This window comes from Neofelis nebulosa, chromosome 15 (assembly GCF_028018385.1).
Source record: "Neofelis nebulosa isolate mNeoNeb1 chromosome 15, mNeoNeb1.pri, whole genome shotgun sequence".
Lineage (NCBI taxonomy): Eukaryota > Metazoa > Chordata > Mammalia > Carnivora > Felidae > Neofelis > Neofelis nebulosa.
The window spans coordinates 16,281,045-16,298,996 of NC_080796.1; the positions used below are offsets into that span (position 1 = coordinate 16,281,045).

The 17,952-nt window shown below is 49.6% G+C and overlaps 1 protein-coding gene across 6 annotated transcripts in view; it reads right to left on the minus strand.

Annotated features, from left to right (window-relative positions):
- Positions 1–744: 744 nt before the first annotated feature.
- ILDR2 (immunoglobulin like domain containing receptor 2) overlaps positions 745–17,952 on the minus strand; it is a 63,572-nt gene continuing 46,364 nt past the window's right edge. For all 6 annotated transcript variants that reach the window (XM_058702411.1, XM_058702409.1, XM_058702410.1 and 3 more), the window contains 4 exons: positions 14,788–14,901; positions 10,048–10,264; positions 7,995–8,676; positions 745–6,674 (listed from right to left, as the gene is read on the minus strand). In XM_058702411.1, coding sequence (XP_058558394.1) covers positions 6,639–6,674; positions 7,995–8,676; positions 10,048–10,264; positions 14,788–14,901 — 1,049 coding nt within the window. In that variant the 3' untranslated portion in view covers positions 745–6,638. The remainder of the gene's footprint in view (positions 6,675–7,994; positions 8,677–10,047; positions 10,265–14,787; positions 14,902–17,952) is intronic.

Consider the following 17,952-nt stretch of genomic DNA (forward strand, 5'->3'; position numbering starts at 1 on the left):
AGCCAATAAGAGGACTACTACACCCCTGAGGTACTGATCCCTTCTTCCGCCAACAAAAGTTTTCAGTGGCCTTCTCTTAATTATTTTTCAGTTCTAGGGGCACCTGGGTGGCTCAGTTGGTTGAGCATCTGACTTTGGCTCGGCTCATGGTCTCCCGGTTCGTGAGTTCGAGCCCCGCATCAGGCTCTGTGCTGACGGCTTGGAGCCTGGAGCCTGCTTCGGAGTCTGTGTCTCCCTTTCTCTGCAACCTCCCACTCTTGTGCTCTGTCCCTCTCAAAAATAAACACACATTAAGAAAAAATTTTGTTTTTTAATAAAAAAAATATTTTTCAGATCTCTGGAATTTTTCAGATCTCTTTAGAACTTAAAACCTTCTCCCACAAATAGCTTTTTTTCCCCTCCCTTCCCCAAGTGCCATTTCGTGCCCTCTTTGAAAAGGAGCCAGGTACCATCACATTGTCCAGCCGTCTTTCCTACCCCTTATCTCCTCCTGAATGTAGGCCTGTGGGGAGCAGGGAGAGTGACAACAGAAGCTATGGAGCCCATGGCTTATGAAAGTCTGTGAAAACATCCTTCTGCTGCTAGGACTTGACTCCCCTGCGGTCCCGCGGCCTTAACCCCTCTGTTACAGTCCTTACAACAACCCGAGGCAGTCCTATGTGATCTTTTCTTTCCTGCTGAGGTCTTTTAACGTCAGATCACGATCAGACATAGGTATTAATTACGAGTTCTTGATAACAAATGTAGGTGAAACACTTTATTTAGATTAAAACATTACAACCAAAGTCACTTTGTATGTTTGACACCGAAAAAAAAAAAATCACGGGCAACAGCGATACAACAACAGTTTAGTTTTGATGCCACAGACAAGGCACAAAATAGCCGGGCACGTGACTCCCATGAAACAGATTTCGGACCCCTCGGCCCTGTCGTTCCTTCGATTCCTCTTGCGCGGTCCCACAAGGGAAACTCTCGCCGGGTACTGTCTAATGCCTTTGTTAATAAAGTGGCTTTGCCTTTACAGCCAAGGTAAGAGCGAAGTTATTCGTGCCTCTTTTCGCTTTCCCAGAAGAGAGGGGCCGGACCACATGGGCGCGTGTCCAGCCCCAGCGAGAAACCCTGACAAAACTTCTAACTAAACAGCTGCATCGTCTCCTACCTCTAGTCCCTCTTAGTGCCACCTAAAATCCCCGAGATACAGTGACGGTGCCAGATACTTCGCGCCTAAGCAGGTTGCCCCCAGGCCCCAGAATTCTGAGTCTAGATCAATTTCTAGTTTGGCTCAGAAATTCCTCTTCAGGAAGGGTTCTGAAATCTCAAGTGCCTTTTTTGTCACGTCCTTTCCCCCCACCCCCCACCCCCGACAGCACGGCTGATGAAAAAGAAACCATCGTGGAGGGAGGCTGGCTCCATGCAGAGCCACATTTGAGGGGCGACGCGGGGCAGTGAGGGGCAGCCCCAGGGGCCGGCTTCGCAGCCTTGCCCCACCGGCGGCGTGTGGGTGGGCACGGGGTCCGGGACTCTGCACCGGGTGCAAACCAGCCGGATCCCCGTCCTGCAGGTGTTGTAGGAATTGCCCGGGAAGAATCCAAGACAGAGGGCCTGGCTCTATGACTTTAAAAGCCTTTGGACTATAGGCAAATCACTTAGTTTTTCTCAACCTCGGCTTTACATTCTGTTTGATGAGGTCACGACATCCACCCTCCCTCCCTCCAAGGCAGGAGGGTGTCGTAAGGATCAAAGGATAGAATGCATGTGAAAGTGCTCTGTAAACAGTAATACGCCACAAAAATAACACAAATACTATTACTATTAACCTTCTTATCTCCCTCAGGCAATGCCAAAACTCAGGCTGCCGCTTAAAGCAGCTCAGCATTATCTCTGTTCCACTCTGGTGGCAAAAGCCCCTCACTTCAAGCTCTGTGGATCAGCTTCCCAGGTGACTAGGAGGTAGGATCCTGGCAGGAAAACACACACACACACACACACACACACACACACACACAAAACTAGGCACTTTTTTTCTCTAGGACTTTAAGTACCTGAGGCCCTATTTTGGTGAATTTGGATCTCTACATCCTATAAATCAGTTTCAACTCTTGCAAGATTCTAGCATCATCTAAATCTGACGTTGGAAGGGTATATAATGTAGATTTTGTTATTCTTGCCCATCCATCCCACTTTGGGCCTTAAGGTGGCAGTGGGTGTTGACCACAGCCAGGCTGGCAATTTGCTTCATAAAATGATTTGCCGTTTCCCAATGGTCTGTTTCCTTTCTATTCACGATCTAAGTTTTGCTCGGAATGACATCAAGGGAATGAGAAAATTACCTGTAATTCTTGTCAGATCTGGGATTGTCACAACAGATCACTTTTTCAGGATTAGAAACATCTAGAACAGGTTCTTGGGAGTGCTCCTAGCTTTCCTTTCTCTCTGCCTCAGACAGTTCTCCTACCCCTGGACCCTGGCGAGTCAGTTACCACCGTGGCAGCCAGATTGCTGGGTGCTTCACCACTGCCAGCCCCAAGGGAGTAGAAGGGACACCCCCCCCCAAGATGTTTAAACAAAAATTTCAAAGCCCAAGGAGGCCTCGAGACTGGGGTGCACCTTAGTTACGATCTAGTGCATTTTCCAAACGCATCTGATCACAGGACTCTTCTGAAACGTACGTTAAAAGAACAAGTCCTCGCTGCAGACCCACCCAATAAATCTCCAAGACAGGGCCCAACACTACATGTTTAACAGCAATCAAGTAATTTGTATGGTTAGGCAATTTGGGGAAACACTGACCCAGCAGCAACGGCTTGGAGTCTAAAGGCTAAATCAGATTTGTGATTTCACTAATGGCAGTGACGGTTCGTTTCTCCGGCCACAAAGAAAAGGGGGGGCTGGATTACAGCAGTGTCTGTGACTTCAGCCTCCCGAAAAGGCTGCCTGACGTCTAATCAGATTGCCTACGTGAAGTCTTTCAGACTATTTAGAACTATTTACCGACGTGGCTGTTTTCAGCACGGAGCGCCTCGGGCTCCAGTGGCTGCCTCTTCCCGCCCCCACTCTGCACAGTCCTGTGCCAGGGGCAGAGGGACGGTCTCGGGAAGGGAGAGGAGAGGCCCATTATCTCCGCCAGACTTGCTCCGTGCGGGTGACGGTGGCAACACTCACGGCTGCGGAATGGAGCCCCTGGATAAGTAGACGCAGAGCTCCCCCGGGAGCACGCCTGGGCAGGACAGCTGACATGTACCACCGGGGCCACCAAAGTGTCCCGGGCTTCCTGGTGAGTCTACGCAGGACCTAAAGAAGCAGTCCTGGGGGATACCTCCTGCCACCTGCATCCACGCCCCCTTATCTAACACATCCCTGACTCAGCTGTGACTCACAGGCAAACACAGCAGCTCCTCCATCAACCCACTGGGCCCTGGGCCTTGTACTCCCCCCTCCCCCATCCGAATTCACCTCTTGCAGTCAGACTTTTTTAACACTGGCTTTTCAGGACACTGAGCATATCTTTAAATACAAAGGATGGACACACACACACACACACACACACACAACATTTAAATATCAAAATATACCCATTTAAATTTAAAAACTTTAATTCTCTGGGTTTGTTATAATTTATCCATAGCAATATTTCACATTATATGCATAAAATCTCCTAATTCTTTCTTGGGCATGTCTTATTTCGCCTGTTCAATTGCAGGGTCCCAGTGGACAGAGACCATGTCTTCCACAAGACTTATTTTGTACCCAATGGAACCTAGGAAGGAAGCTAATACGCGTTAAGTCCGTCCTACGTGGGAAACACTATTCAGGGAAGAAACAAAAGGACCCACTGAGAAAAGCCGGGGTGCCGAGGATGGCCAGCTTTACTTTCACTTGTGCAGTCAACCCAGTCTGCGTCCCCATACCCAGAAACAGGTGTTCTCTCCTGGCCGAAGGCCTGGAAATTTCAGTGGTTTATGCAGCCCTACAGGGGACAACCTGGTCCTATCTCCCCAGGTTATTTCAGTAGCCTGTCATCTTTGTGTTTTTTATTGTGTTGTCTGTCTGTAGTTTTGTCGTCTTTGGAACTGCAGGTTTCCAATTTTAATAATTCTTTTCCACGACTCCCCTAACCTTCACCAAAATCATACATGCCCTCGGCTAACAAAAGCAATATGTTTGGTCTCTGCAGCTGGTGCTATGGGGCTCTTTGGTGGAGAGAAGCCTGACACAGTGCTCAGTATAAAGAGATAATAGCTACTACAGCTACCCAATATTCTCTAGAATTGCCTGAGCAAGTTGAAATCCAAAGCTGGTGACTAAGAAATGATGATGTGTAATCATCTTCTCCGTCTGAACTGGGGCCAAAACAAACAGACTAGACCTAGGCTCTTAGAGGCCAGGGACACACCAGCAAGTCTAAAACTCAGCACCAGGGTTATGGCTTGTGTCCCCCACCCTTGGAAGTGCCAGCGCTGGGCTGAACCGTCCCTGGTTCCTCTCAGACAGGCCGAAGCCACTGCAAAGTCGCTTGGTGGGCCAGTTCTCCTCCAAGCAGTGATATCAACTCATCCTCTGACCCTCACCACCAGCCACTTCTTTATTTCACTGCACACGCAGGACTGTTTTGGACACGTCACGAAGTAAATGGATACCAGTGGAATGGTACTCTGAGAATAGGGCCCAGCTCCAATCAGGTGGCTCTGGAGAAGACCAAGGAGTTGCTGAAGAAGAAACCTTCGTAGGTTGCCCGGGGATTCAAAGATAAAAAGATTTACCACTGCTGGGAGGCCAGGCATCATTGTCCTCCGGGGATTTGACCCAACCGTGTGTCCCACCACAATGGTGTGGGGTGCGGGGTGAAAAGCTTTGACAAACGTTTGCCAAAGAAAGTGGAGACTGTGAGACACCTAGGTGAGATGGAGTCAGGGATGAAGAACATCCAGACAAGAAGAAATAGCTTTTCCTCGAAGAGAAGGGAACACGTAACAGGTGCACCAACTTCTCAGCCTTGAGCAGGAATCAGCAACTTGGGCTGGGCTCAGCGAGGCAGTTCTTCTGTTGGTCGAAGCTGGCTCACGCCGGTGTTTGCGATCAGCTGAGACTTGATGGGCTGTCAGGGTGGCAGGGGGACCGGGCCTTTTTTTCTCATCATGCAGCAGGACAGCCCAGGCTTGTGCACCTAGTGGCAACTGCAGGGTTTCCAAGAGTAGCAGGAGAAAACAGGCCCCATGCACAAAAATTTTTCCAAGTCTCTGCTTGTGTTACATTTGTTTTGGGCCACCAGCCAAATCAAATCACATGGCCAATCCCAGATGTAAGGGGTAGAGAAACAGGCCGCACCTCTTGATGAGAAGGGAAGAATTTATGGCCGGGTTTTTTTTTGTTTTTTTGCAATCTACACAAATTACAACATCCAGAGATATCTAGCTTTGGGATTTAGGCAAAATCTGTCATTTAGGCAAGGGTGGGAATAGGAAGCGTTGCTTCCTGAGAGAGCCAGATCACTTGTTTCCCAAAGCATCTAGAGCAGCAATCTGATGAGGCGAAGAGTTGCACACTCCACCATCTCCGGTGTCCTGGAAGGGCAGGGCTGGGATGGCAGAAACAACTCACGGGAAATGAAGTACAAAACCAGAGAAGATCAAGTGGAATCTGTGGGGGAAATGGCCCACATTCAAAACATAATGAGATCGTATATTCTTTTCCTCTTAAATTCTTTTTCATTCTTCTCTACTTACTGCTTTGTCCTTTTTCTTCCCCTTCCCTTTCATGTGTGTATTTTAAGCGTTTATCAAAAGGCACCTGATGACAAGTTAATCAGGGTGCAGAGGGAGGTGGGGCTCTGTGGGTGGCACCGCCATGTGAAAAGTCCCGGAGAAGGAGGGTGAGGAGAGCCCTTAATGTCCGAGACTCAGATGTCACTGTGCACAGCAGAAGGAGAAAAAGCAGTTTATGTTCTCAGAGTGGAGAAAGAAATACCACTTGCACAGCTCTTCAAAAACGTATACTCTTTTGTTTTGTTGCAGCCACTCAAGGCATGTCATTCGGAACGGCAAGTTGAAGTCATTTCTGTGATCGTCCAGCAGGTCACTGTCACTGAGCTCACCAAAGGCCCTCTGATTTTAGCGTGACAATAGTCACTGACTAGTGACTGGGAGACGGGGGTAAAAGGTATACTTTGCCTAAAGCTATCTTCTGTTGTCAGTATCAGGCCTTCTTCTAATGGTAGTAATAAGTTCTTCTGTCTCTAAGCACAGCACAGGAAGTATAGAAGAACATACCGTAGGCGGAGGCATTTTCCAGGGATCGGTGGTCCAGAGCTAACTCCCTTTAAGAATTGGAAAAGGAATCCCGGTTTGGCTAAGGAAAAACATCAGGCAGGATGAACTCAGTGGATGAGACACTCCGTGCGTGGAATGTTCTCACAACGTAGTCATCTTGTTTCTCACACCAGTTAGATGTACGCTGAAGTTTGGAATCAGCCCCCCCCCCCTTAAAGGCCGCCCCCCCCATCCCTTGCCAAAGCAAAGGTCAAATCTTCCAAGGTGGTGCCCAGAGAAGGTCCCGGGCCTGCTGGCTCTTGGATTTGTGTCTTGTCTCCATAGTCCGCTTCTGATTTCTAGTCACCCAGAGAGACGGCTTGAAAACAAACATCAGACCACAAGGGACATCCTGGTTGGGAAGTCACTCTGGAAAAGAGCAGAAAGAGCCCAATGTTAAGCCACACGATGGTTAAAGAACCCCAACCCAACACAGCGGATGGTCCCCTGGGCAGAGGCTACAACCCAACTGTTCAGAGCCCGGCGCACCCTGACTCTTAGGGCATTTCATTAGGCTTATGGCTATAGTTCATAAGCCTCAGTTGGTGCTGAAGCCAACACGCATCCGACGGAACTTAGTTCCGTGGCCACACAATGACTTCCCAGCCCTTTAGGGCTAACTACGTTTACAGCTCCATAACCGCTAGTGTGGACGGCGCACCGTAAACCTGACATAACCTTAAAGTTCATTCCCTGCTCACGGTACCTCACAGGTCATCTCATTTTACTCTTTAAAGAACAACAAAAGATGCTTAATTGTTTTGGAGGGGCTACGAGTCATGCCAGAACTTTTTCCCATTCATATTCTCTCCCCATACTGCACACTAAAGGAAAGGTCCACCTTGAGTTATGAAAAACAAAATGGTGGAAGAAGCAGGGTAACTGAGGAGGGAGGGTAAGCCCTTGGGCCGGCAGAGTGGTCTTCAGAGCACAGGGGGCAGAGGCATTCTGACAACCAAGAGTGGGCATTTGGGACTGTCCCCTGGCGATACTCTGACCTCCAGAGCTCACATCTGGGGGCGGAGGGGCGGACCGGGCTGCCCTTGGCATTTAGAGAGAAAACAATACACTCTATGTAAGGCCAATTACAAAAGGGACAATTAACCGGGCAGGGACCGAAAGCCTTCCTTCACATACACAGAGCACAATTTATAGTTTACATTCAACAAAATGTCAAGGAGGAAAGTGAGCTGTCCTTCAAACACGGCAGTAGCTACTAACCTTCTCTGGGCTGTGAACGCATCCGGAAGTTTATGCAACCCTCCCCGCAAGGGGTGGGAGATGGGGGGGGGGGGGGAAACGCATCTACACGCATGCATCGCACATTCTGCACACAGATCTCAGAAGCCCCCCCCCCCCCAAACGTCTGTGGTGGTAACGATTCTCGAATCCCTGACGCCACACGCTTCTTAAAGCTGCTCTTAAGGATCTGAGACGCTACATCTGCACCCCCGCAATTTCTGCGTTTGGCAACTCTCCAGGGCCCCCTGCTTACTGCCTTCACCTGGTCCGGGGCAGAGAGAGGTGGGCAAAACCCGGCCTGGCATCCGCGTTCCCAAAGCCGGCGGCCGGGCTTCCGGCACCTGGCCCTCCTCCCCGAGCCTCCCCCCTGCCCTGCCCTGCCCTGCCCTCCCCTCCCCCGCCCCCACCGACGGCTCCCCGCCCGAGGAGCGCCAGGCTCGGCCTCACAGTTTTCTTGGTGGGCTCCTTCTTCCGCTTCTTCTCCGAGTTGCCGTGGTAGGGCAGGTCGCGGCCGCGGTAGGACGGGCCTCGGCTCAGCTCGCGCTCGCTGTAGGGCGGCAGCGCGTCGTCGTCGTCGTCGTCGGCCGAGTCGTCGTCGTCGCCCTGCGGCGAGGCCGCCTTGTAGGTGCCGGGCGGCGACCAGGCGTAGTAGGAGGCGCTGCGACGGCCGAGCTGCGCGCTCAGCCGGGACGGCGTCTCGAGGCTGCCGCCGCGGCTGGCGCCCTCGGGCCGCGCCTGGCGCTCCAGGCCGCCGGCGCGGGGCGCGTGCTCGTACTTGGGCGCGGTGCCCGGCGTCCGGCTCACCAGGCGCGGCAGGGGCGCGTCGTCGGGCCGCCGGCGCGGGGTGCCGGGGGCCCAGGCGCGGCCCGCGTCGCCCAGGGGCTCCCGGCTGCGGCTCCGCGGGCCGTAGTACTCCTCGGGCGAGTCGTCCTGGTAGAAGCCCCCGAGGGCGTGCGTCTCCGAGCGCTCGAAGCGGCCGCCGCCCCGCGCCTCGTGGCTGTCGCCGTCGGCCCGGCGGGAGCGCGCGCCGTACGAGTCGGCGAAGGCGGCCAGCTCGTCCATGGAGACGGCCGGCACCCCGGCGGCGAAGTTCTTCCGGGACAGCATCTCGGACTTGGAGCGCTGCTGGCTGAGGGCAGAGGGCAGAGGAGACGACGGTCAGCCGGCCCTGGCGCCCTAAACCGGGGTCTGCGCGTCCGCCGGGGGCCCCGGGGGCCGGGCGGGGGGAGGGGGGGGAGGGGTCTGAGTGGGACGCGAGAGCGCCATGTGCTCTGGCCGGCTGAGCGGCCTTGGACACCTCTGACACCCCGGACTCTCAAAGTAGAGCGAGGGCGGCCGTGGCTAGCTCCTGAATTCGTGCCAAGGATCAAGACGGAGTTGTAGGTAAAAATACTTGGTGATATATATATGGTGTTGAAACACACAGTGGGGCCTTCCGATCATTATGTGACTTCTGGTTGACAGCCACATGTCTCCTCACACCCTCAAAGCCAGCGTGGGTTGGGGTGGCTTGGGATGCACACAGTCGTAGCCCAAGAATGCCCTGTAATATTTGGTGATATACAAAGAGGCCATTTCCTGCCTCAGAGCCCAGGGTCAATTTACCTCTGCAAGTTACCTGCAGTTGGTCAGTCTGAGAGAAAGACAACGTCTAGTGTCCTTCAAGATAAAGGACAGGGGAATGGTGTTGGTCCTATTCAGTGGGAAGCGGCCAAACAAAACAGGGTGCACGTCTTGGCCTCCCATATTCGTTGGCCAGGTGACTCTATCAAGCTCCTCAACATCTGCAAATTTCAGCCCCCCTCCCGCCCCAACTTAAAATGGGGACATTAATAGTACCTGCCTTTTAGAGTTATGAGAATCAAATACAACGGCATATATAACGTGTCTGGCATCTTACCTTTCACGTAACAATGATCAAATGAGGGCGGTGATGGGTGGGAATTTTTAGAGGTTATAGGATAAAATATGAGAAGGGCAGGGAAATGTTAATAAGGTTAATCAGGAAACGTAGTTAATAAGGTGCATTAAGGTTCGGTACGGTGCCCATTTCAAAGGGCCTTGAATGATTACTTCTACACATGGTGTCTTAAGTGTTCCCTTGCTTAATAAATGTGAGGGGGTGGGGCGCGCCTGAGTGGTTCAGTCACTTAAGCGACCGACTTCAGCTTCAGCTTCACGATCTCGCGGTTTGTGAGTTCCAGACCCGCGTCCGGCTTGGCGCTGACAGCTCAGAGCCTGGAGCCCGTTTCGGATTCTGTGTCTCCCTCTCTCTCTGCCCCTCCCCTGCTCACGCTCTGTCTCTCTTTCTTTCAAAAATGAATAAAGATTTTTAAAAAGTTAATAAAAAAATTAATGTGAGAAGGGGATGTTCAGTAGCCCAGAGAGATGTGGCAGGACAGCCTAGAAGGGGAGACAGAGATCCTATCAGAAAGTAACAGCCTCCGAGCTCCGGCCACCAGCACCGGGCACCAAAGCTGCCTGCTGCAGCCACCTTCACCTGTGCCTGAAGCTCTCCCGATCCTCTTTGTTATACTCCATGGCTGAGGGTCCCCGGCTTGCCCCACTGCTGCCTCCCATGACACCTGACCAGTAGTCAGGATTGCTCTCCAAATCCCCCGACACAGGGAACTGCTTGCTTCTCATCTGGTGGTACGCCTGGCGGAAATTACTGTCCTCCTCGTGCAGGGAGCTGAGTTCCGAGATGGTGTTGTTATCTGCAGGGACAAAACCAGACGTGACGGAGCTTTCTACATATTAGGGTGGGAACTCTGTGAAGGGCTGAGATCGAGGCTCTGGGGAATCTCCCTCCCGAAGGCCTCAATCCTGTCCAGGGTTGGTTATAGACATGAACTAGTGGGATTTGTGTTCCGAGCTCAGCGGGAACTGGCTCCACCCAAAAGCCCACTTGCTTATCAGGAGGAAGGCTTCCCGCATTCTCTGTTGGTGGAATGGGAAAACAGTTGTTACTGCCCCACCTAAGGCAGGCTTCCCAGAACTTGGGCTCTTTTGCCGCTGGTTTCCTCCTAGTGCATCATCATCCTTGTTCCAGTGTTTTTCTCCATGTATAATTGGGTGAAAGCCATGACGATCCCAGGCATGTTGAGCCAAAAGGGGCAAAAAAGAGAAGTCATAGTTCACGAGATCTTCCCTACTGTTGCCTGAGTCCCAAGACGGGCCTTCAGAGCCGGGACAGCCCCATGCTTCAGAGGAACCGCGTTCCAGCCTCCTACAGCCGTGCCCCTCACCACAGAGCACAGTCCACAGGATCAAGGGGACTGCATACCTCGTATCCATTCTTTCCCTTTCTGGATACTCATCCAGGAACCTGGAATATCCTTCCCAGTTGGCACCACGTCCATCTCCAGGGCCTACAAAGACTTCTTTGCCTCCCTAAAGAGGATTCCAGGAGTGTGCAGCCACGGGTGGCTAGGGCAGTTGTGTAGAGGTGTGGGAAGGAAAGGGGGATTGGGCTGCACTATGGTCTATGGGCTTCCACTTGTACTCTTCCTACAAAATTCTAAGGAGGGGATGGCCACAGTTTGCTCATTCCCTAAAGGGCCCTAAGTAGCATTTTGCATAAGCACTTGTGAATAAGACCAGAATCGCAGTCTGGAAAGGAAAGAAAAAAAAAAAAAAAAAAACGAACTATTTATTTATAGAACTTCGAAATGGATTGAATATCATTTTACTTAAAAAAAACACATCTAGCGAATCTATTTCTAATGTAACTGGATCCATTTGTTTTCTACAGTCCTTTGGTTAGAACTTCAAAATATTATCAAAATCAACATTTACAAGGTGTAAGGCCTGGCTGTTGAGCAAAAGGTAAGCCAAGATAGGATGTGGGCAGCACAAATATGCGTCTCAGGTTCCCCTCTACTTCTCCTCCCTACCCCCAACAGTCCTTGGAGGAGCAGAGAATTTTGCTGAGTCCCACCCATAGAGGAAAGGAAGGGCCTCCCCACCACTGCATAAAACAGTGTCCTTGTCCTGTTCTACCAGATCTGGGCTTACTGGAAATGTCATTCATTTTGGTCATGCAATCAGTTGGTTTTGGATTATAATCTAATTGTTAAACCTTTTCCTCTTTCTGAGGAGAATGGACTAGTTAGTGCCCATTTTAAAGAAGAATAACTCAGATACTACCGATTAAACAATCTAGAACCTTCCTTTTCTCATGATCTCAGTGAATTCGAATCTCCTGGGAACAGCACAGAAGAGAACTATAAGGGGAGCCTGGGTGGCTCAGTCGGTAAATCGTCCGACTTCGGCTCAGGTCATGATCTTGCAGTTTGGCAGTTTGTGAGTTCGAGCCCCGCGTTGGGCTTTGTGCTAACAGCTCAAAGCCTGGAGCCTGCTTCGGATTCTGTGTCTCCCCCTCTCTCTGCCCCTCCCATGCTCATGCTTGGTCTCTGTCTCTCGATAATAAATAAACATTAAAAAAATTTTTTAAAAAAAGAAGAGAACTATAAAATGCATCAAGTGAAACTGCTGAACGATCACATTGTTGGCTCAGAACTTTCCTTAAACTTCAGGGAATAATGGACTTTTCCCACTTCCCCACACAGTGAGGGCTAGCTCTGTTTTCACCATTCATAGTGGTGGACTATCTAGGATGTCTGCGGCTCTAACATTTCTGCCACATCGCGCATACACATCAACGTCCCTGCTTCACGAACACCTAATAATGTAACTCTAGGACAGGAAAGACAGACTTTGTCTGTAAAGGGCCAGATAGCAAATATTTTAGGTTTTGCAAGCCGTGTTGTCACAACTCTTCACCCTGCCATTGTAGCGCGAAAGCGGCCACAGTCAATATAGAAGTGAACCGGCATGGCTCTGTTCCAACACAAACTTTTTACAAAAACAGGAGGTGGAACATATTTGCCCTGGTAGCTGTTGTCTACAGATCACTGCACTAGGATCCTGGACTAAAAACATCCCAAGAGCAACCCCCTACTTACAAGGGGCAAGAAGAAGAAGGATCTTCCTGGCTAGCATATTCATGAACTTGAAATCCCCAGTTCTTACAGAATCTTGCCCCAACCTGAAACCAGGAGATCCGTTTTACAAGGAGATCTTCAAGACCGTCCCACGTCCAAGATCCACCCCAGGGTTTACTCTGCTCTTCAGGAACAGAACCTCTCAAAGTCAAGTGAACTATATTCCTACTTCATCTCTGTGCAATTACTGTAATGTCAACCCAGTTCTAGCACTTTTCCTCTCTGCCTCCCTTTTCTTCTCTGTAAAAGGAAGGAGATGGGAGCGCCTGGGTGGCTCAGTCGGTTAAGCGTCCGACTTCGGCTCAAGTCATGATCTCACGGCTCGTGAGTTCAAGCCCCGCATCGGGCTCTGTGCTCTAACAGCTTGGAGCCTGAGCCTGCTTCATGTGCTGTGTCTCCCTCTCTCTCCCTGCCCTCCCCCACTCATGCTCTGTCTCTCTCTCTCTCTGTCTCTCAAAAATGAATAAATGTTTAAAAAAGTTTTTTTTTATTTTTTTTTATTTGAAAAAAATTTTTATTTTTTTTTATTTGAAAAAAATTTTTTTTAAACGTTTATTTATTTTTGAGACAGAGAGAGACAGAGCATGAACGGGGGAGGGTCAGAGAGAGGGAGACACAGAATCTGAAATAGGCTCCAGGCTCTGAGCTGTCAGCACAGAGCCCGACGCGGGGCTCGAACTCACAGACCGCGAAATCATGACCTGAGCCGAAGTCGGCCGCTTAACCAACTGAGCCACCCAGGCGCCCCCCAAATTTTTTTTTTTAATGAGGGAGGTGGATTCAACAACCTCAGTCTCTTCAGCTCTAACATACTAAAGTCCTAGGAGGTAAAAGGCTGTGATCTCTAAACAGATACAGCCGCTGCAGCCACGGAGCCATCCAGTTTGCTCAAAAATTTCTTGGGTAAAGAGCACAGGACTGGGAATCAGAAGAGCTGGGTTCTCGTCCTGGTCCGGTCACTTCAACCCTCTGGGCTTCTGTTTCCTCATCTGTACACTGCAAAGATTGACCTCAGCCATCTTTAAGATGCTAAGATTCCATGGATGCTAAGATTCCATGACATTAATGATCTGTCAGTCCCCCAAGACCCTCCGGGTAGGCAGGAGACCTCACCTAAACCGGCACCCATCGTTTTAGTTTTAGCCTCAGGTTTTAACTTTTTCTCTGAGCTGTGAGATTCACAGATTTCCTCCCAGGCTCCTTCTCCTTGATCCCTATCTGTGTCCCCTCACAGGGCTCCATGACAACACGTTACAACTAACTTGTCAAGTGCAGTGACATCTGTATTCCTGACATTCCAATCTGGAGATTGTCTTTTTATAGTCCCTGCGGTGGGAGGATGCAGCCCAGACAGGATGAATTTAGCATTGCAAACTGGGAGGAATATGTTGTCCTTAATCTGAATAAAGTGCCTCTAGTCTGGGACTGTTTCCCCAACAATTCTATCGAGTCTCTCCTTGCTTCCAAGGCAAGGAGGGTTCAAAGAGAGACAGACGCTGTGACCTTACCACCAGGCCCGCCAGCACCCTTTTGATAATTAGCGAATCTACGTCAGACCTGCCCTGTGCTGCCCCTCATCACGGAAGGTAATTTGGAACCCACGCCAAATAATCAGCCGTGTCGGCTGCCAAGCGTCCAACGGGCTGCGAGTGAGTTAAGGTTGGGGCCCTGCAACTCAGTGATTTAAAGGTTCTCTTGACGAGAGGGACACCCTTTTTGCTAGCCCCTCGGTCTCTGCTGCTGGGGATCTCAGAGGAACGTCGGGCCTCCTTTCTGTAGATTCATTTGGCAGACTTGCTGGTTCACTTGCCTCGAGGCCCCCCCCTCTAGCAAGTCGGCAGCTGGACCGTTGTTCAATGATGGGGGCTTTCGTGCTGGGAAAAAAACGCACATCTTTTGTCATTGTTTTGAATCTGTTTTAAAGAGAGTAGCAGGGAGAGACTCTTCGAATAAAGTATTTCCAACCCCAGGACTGCACAGGCCCAACAGCGCTGGCTACTCCATGGAGAGATACAACATAAGCCAAGGGACACACACCTGCTCTACTCCTCGCACCAGAAGCCCTTTCTCTCCCTTGTGTGTACTTGAGGCTACTGTCCTCAGGATGTCACCGGCACCCTTGCTAGTTCTAACCCTGAGAGCTCAGGGCTGCCCGAGTTTGGTAACCCCCGAATCCCCTTCAGCGCTGAACTCCCGCGTGACGCGCAGATCACACGGAACTAAGAGATGCTCACATCTGCCTCGCATCCTTCTGGCCGGATCAAACTGAGCCAGCTCCTTCTCGACGTAGTACAGGACCTTCATAGAGTCTCTCTCTTTGTCCGCTTGGATCCGGTAGCCTTTGCGAACTGTTAAGGAAAGGACAGGAAGGTGAGCTGAGAAAAGCAGGAGGGGGCCTCCATTTATTTTACCAAGTGAAAAACATGGTCCCCGCTTATAACAACTCTTCTTGAAATCACCCAGAAATAGTCATCTATATTTATACTGATGGAACCATACCTGAGATCCCTTTTATCAGATGGTGCCCCTGGAAACGGAGGAACAGCAGGTAAATAACAAAGTTCTATGACAGGACATTTTGGGTCACTTGTTAAATCCTGTTTCCTGCTTTCTGACCTTCTATAGCTCCACTTAAAGATCATCTTCTCAACGCTCAGGGAAGTATACTCACACTAAAAAAAAGACCGCTTTCTAGACAGATCATTCTATACCATCTGAGGATCACATCTTCACTTGGTAGGAGCACATGGAAAGAAAACAGACACCCAAACATCAGGGACCTTGACAAAGGTGGCCTGAAAGCCTCTAGTGTCCTGAGAGATGACGCAGAAACTCCATAACTGGGATTAGAGACTATGATATACATTTGGGCCACGTAAGGTGCAAACCACATGGATTGCTAAGTATGGTTCCATTTATTTCTTTAACATTTTCCTTTTAGGAAAGGGAATACCACATTCTAGACATGATAAATTCAACCTGCCGCTACGTGGTTACAAGCAGGCGTTATTTTCGGGGCTTAATAAGAAACAAAACTAAAGCCTGAGAGAGAACACCATCTCCTACATTCCCATCCCTCATGTTGTCAGATACAAAGGCTGTCGAAGCCCCATATCACTTAAGTATCAGCCAAGTCCAATACCAGCCTCAAGGGTGATCAGACACGGGCACGTCTAATCTTCACAGATAAGGGAAACAAGAGAAGGGAAGGAATGGGATGGGGACATAACAATAATGGCAAGAGACAACACTCATTGGGCACTATAAATGTGCTAGGTACAGTGCTAAATGCTTTAATGGACGTTCATTCCTCCCAACCCCTAATGAAGTTCCGGCAGCCTCATTTTATGGTTGAGAAAACTCTCATTCAGAGGGATTTCATAACTTGCTCAAGCATTACTGGCAGCACTAGGGCTGGAACCATGTAGTCTGACCGAAGCCTCTCTGGAGCCTAGGAGTCAGGGGTAGTAGGAAAGACAAGAGGAGAAAGCCCAGAGTAGGAAATGCTCGTAGGTGTGCCCTGGGTGGGAGGATCTGAGACGTCGTCCTATTCTAGCCAGTCAGGACTCTACAACGGGATGGAAGAAAGTGACCCAACCCCCAACGTCCTCTGTTCCCAAAGCAGGGCTAATGCCATAAAGAAACCACATGACTGCATGTGCCTCCAGAGGGGACTCCGCTTTCTGCTTTCTGGTCACCTTACCCTGGCTGTGGACAAAGCCCCACACACAAACTATGTCCACGGAAGATTAAAACACAGCACTCCGCAGCACTCTGATCGCAGCCCTGGCACCGAAAACTGAAAGAACGCCCCCACACCCATTTGCAGGTGCACCAATTTTCTATATGAGAACATTCTGGGCAGTTCAGATTCATCTCCAATTGTGGAATTACTTAAAAAAAAAAAAAAACAACAAAACTAATGAATCTCAGCACACGCTTTGAAGTGGCACCTTCTCCTGGAGGTTAGATCCGTAATCCTTATGCAGAAGCGATTATTAGCAGGAATGATTTTATTTATCAAGCTACACACTCTTCCTTCCATCTCTGCAGAGGCGTTTACAGAGTAGTACAGACAGTTCAATTAAAATGCAATTATCCCACGGAACTGCTATGTGTGTTCTGAGGCAGTCATGTCTGATGGATGAAACACAGGGCTAGGAAATAGGGAACTGGGCACTGCTAGGCATGTGGCTGGTTTATTGAGGGGCCTCAAATAAATGATGACCTATCAAGTACCTGGTTTTAATGTCTATAAAATGCAACCAGTACTTCCCCAACTTTAAATCTTCCCAACCTTTCTCTTCACAAGGAAGAGAAGACAGATATAGAAAAAATTTAACAAGGTAAAAAAGAGGACAACGAAGACCAAATCGGTAGAGTTCTTTGAGTTCCTTGTAATTATCAGGGGCAGCTCAAATGGCACCACATCCCAAAAGCTTTCTCTGATTCTCATAGCTATGAAGTTCTATTTCTTCTCTCTCTCCATCTCATTTCTCTCTTGTAAACCATTTACTTGGAAGTTTCACTAGGACCCTCAATACGCTCGTTTGTTCCAAATTATTTGTATAAATGTCTTCCCAAAAATCTTCCCAAAGATTTTCGAAGGAAAAGAAGTCTTATTCTAGATCAGTGTAAAGCCCAGAACAGTGCTTGGTAGGCACTTAATAAACGTTTGAGCTGAATTGGTGCTAGTCTGAGGGTGGTGTGGGGGGTAATGATTTCCTTGGAAAGAGTATTTCCTGTAGAGTTTCCCTCTCTAGCTTCTAAACTTCCTGAGGACAAGGACCGGTTCTATCTCTGCATCTCCAGCACAAGCACAGAGCCTAGCACACTGTAGACCCTAGAAATATGTGTTTGTATGAATGAATGAATGAGTGAATGAACGAATGAACAGAAATCAGGAATAGAAACTATGTGACAAGGGACTGCATTGTAAGGCAGAAGCAGCCATGTGGTTGGTTGGTGAGAGGGTTTTGGCCAGGAAGGGGAGGACTTGAACGATAGCCTGAGGGAGCAGCAAGGTTTAGGTCAGTTTTGCTGCCATGATTGATGGTTATTTTTTAAAGGAGAACACTAGCAGTTACTATAGGCATTAGGGAAGGGGCCTACCCTACCTGAGCTATGGCTTCAGCCAGGTGTTTTAAATATGTGAAGCACTGTATGGTAAACATTCAGTCATACTGAGATCAAGTGGAGGTGGGGAGGTGTTGCTTTATGGAACGATGTCCCAGCTGTCCCCTGCTGGTGAGAGCTGGCCGCCTCTCTGAGCAACAGCTGGAAACCTCTCCGTTAATTGCAACTTGGAGTAGAGCACAGATTGTTTTCTGTGTCATTATAACAAATCACACTCCTCCTTGTGAGACAGGTTTGATGATGTATGTACAGGTTATCGTGTC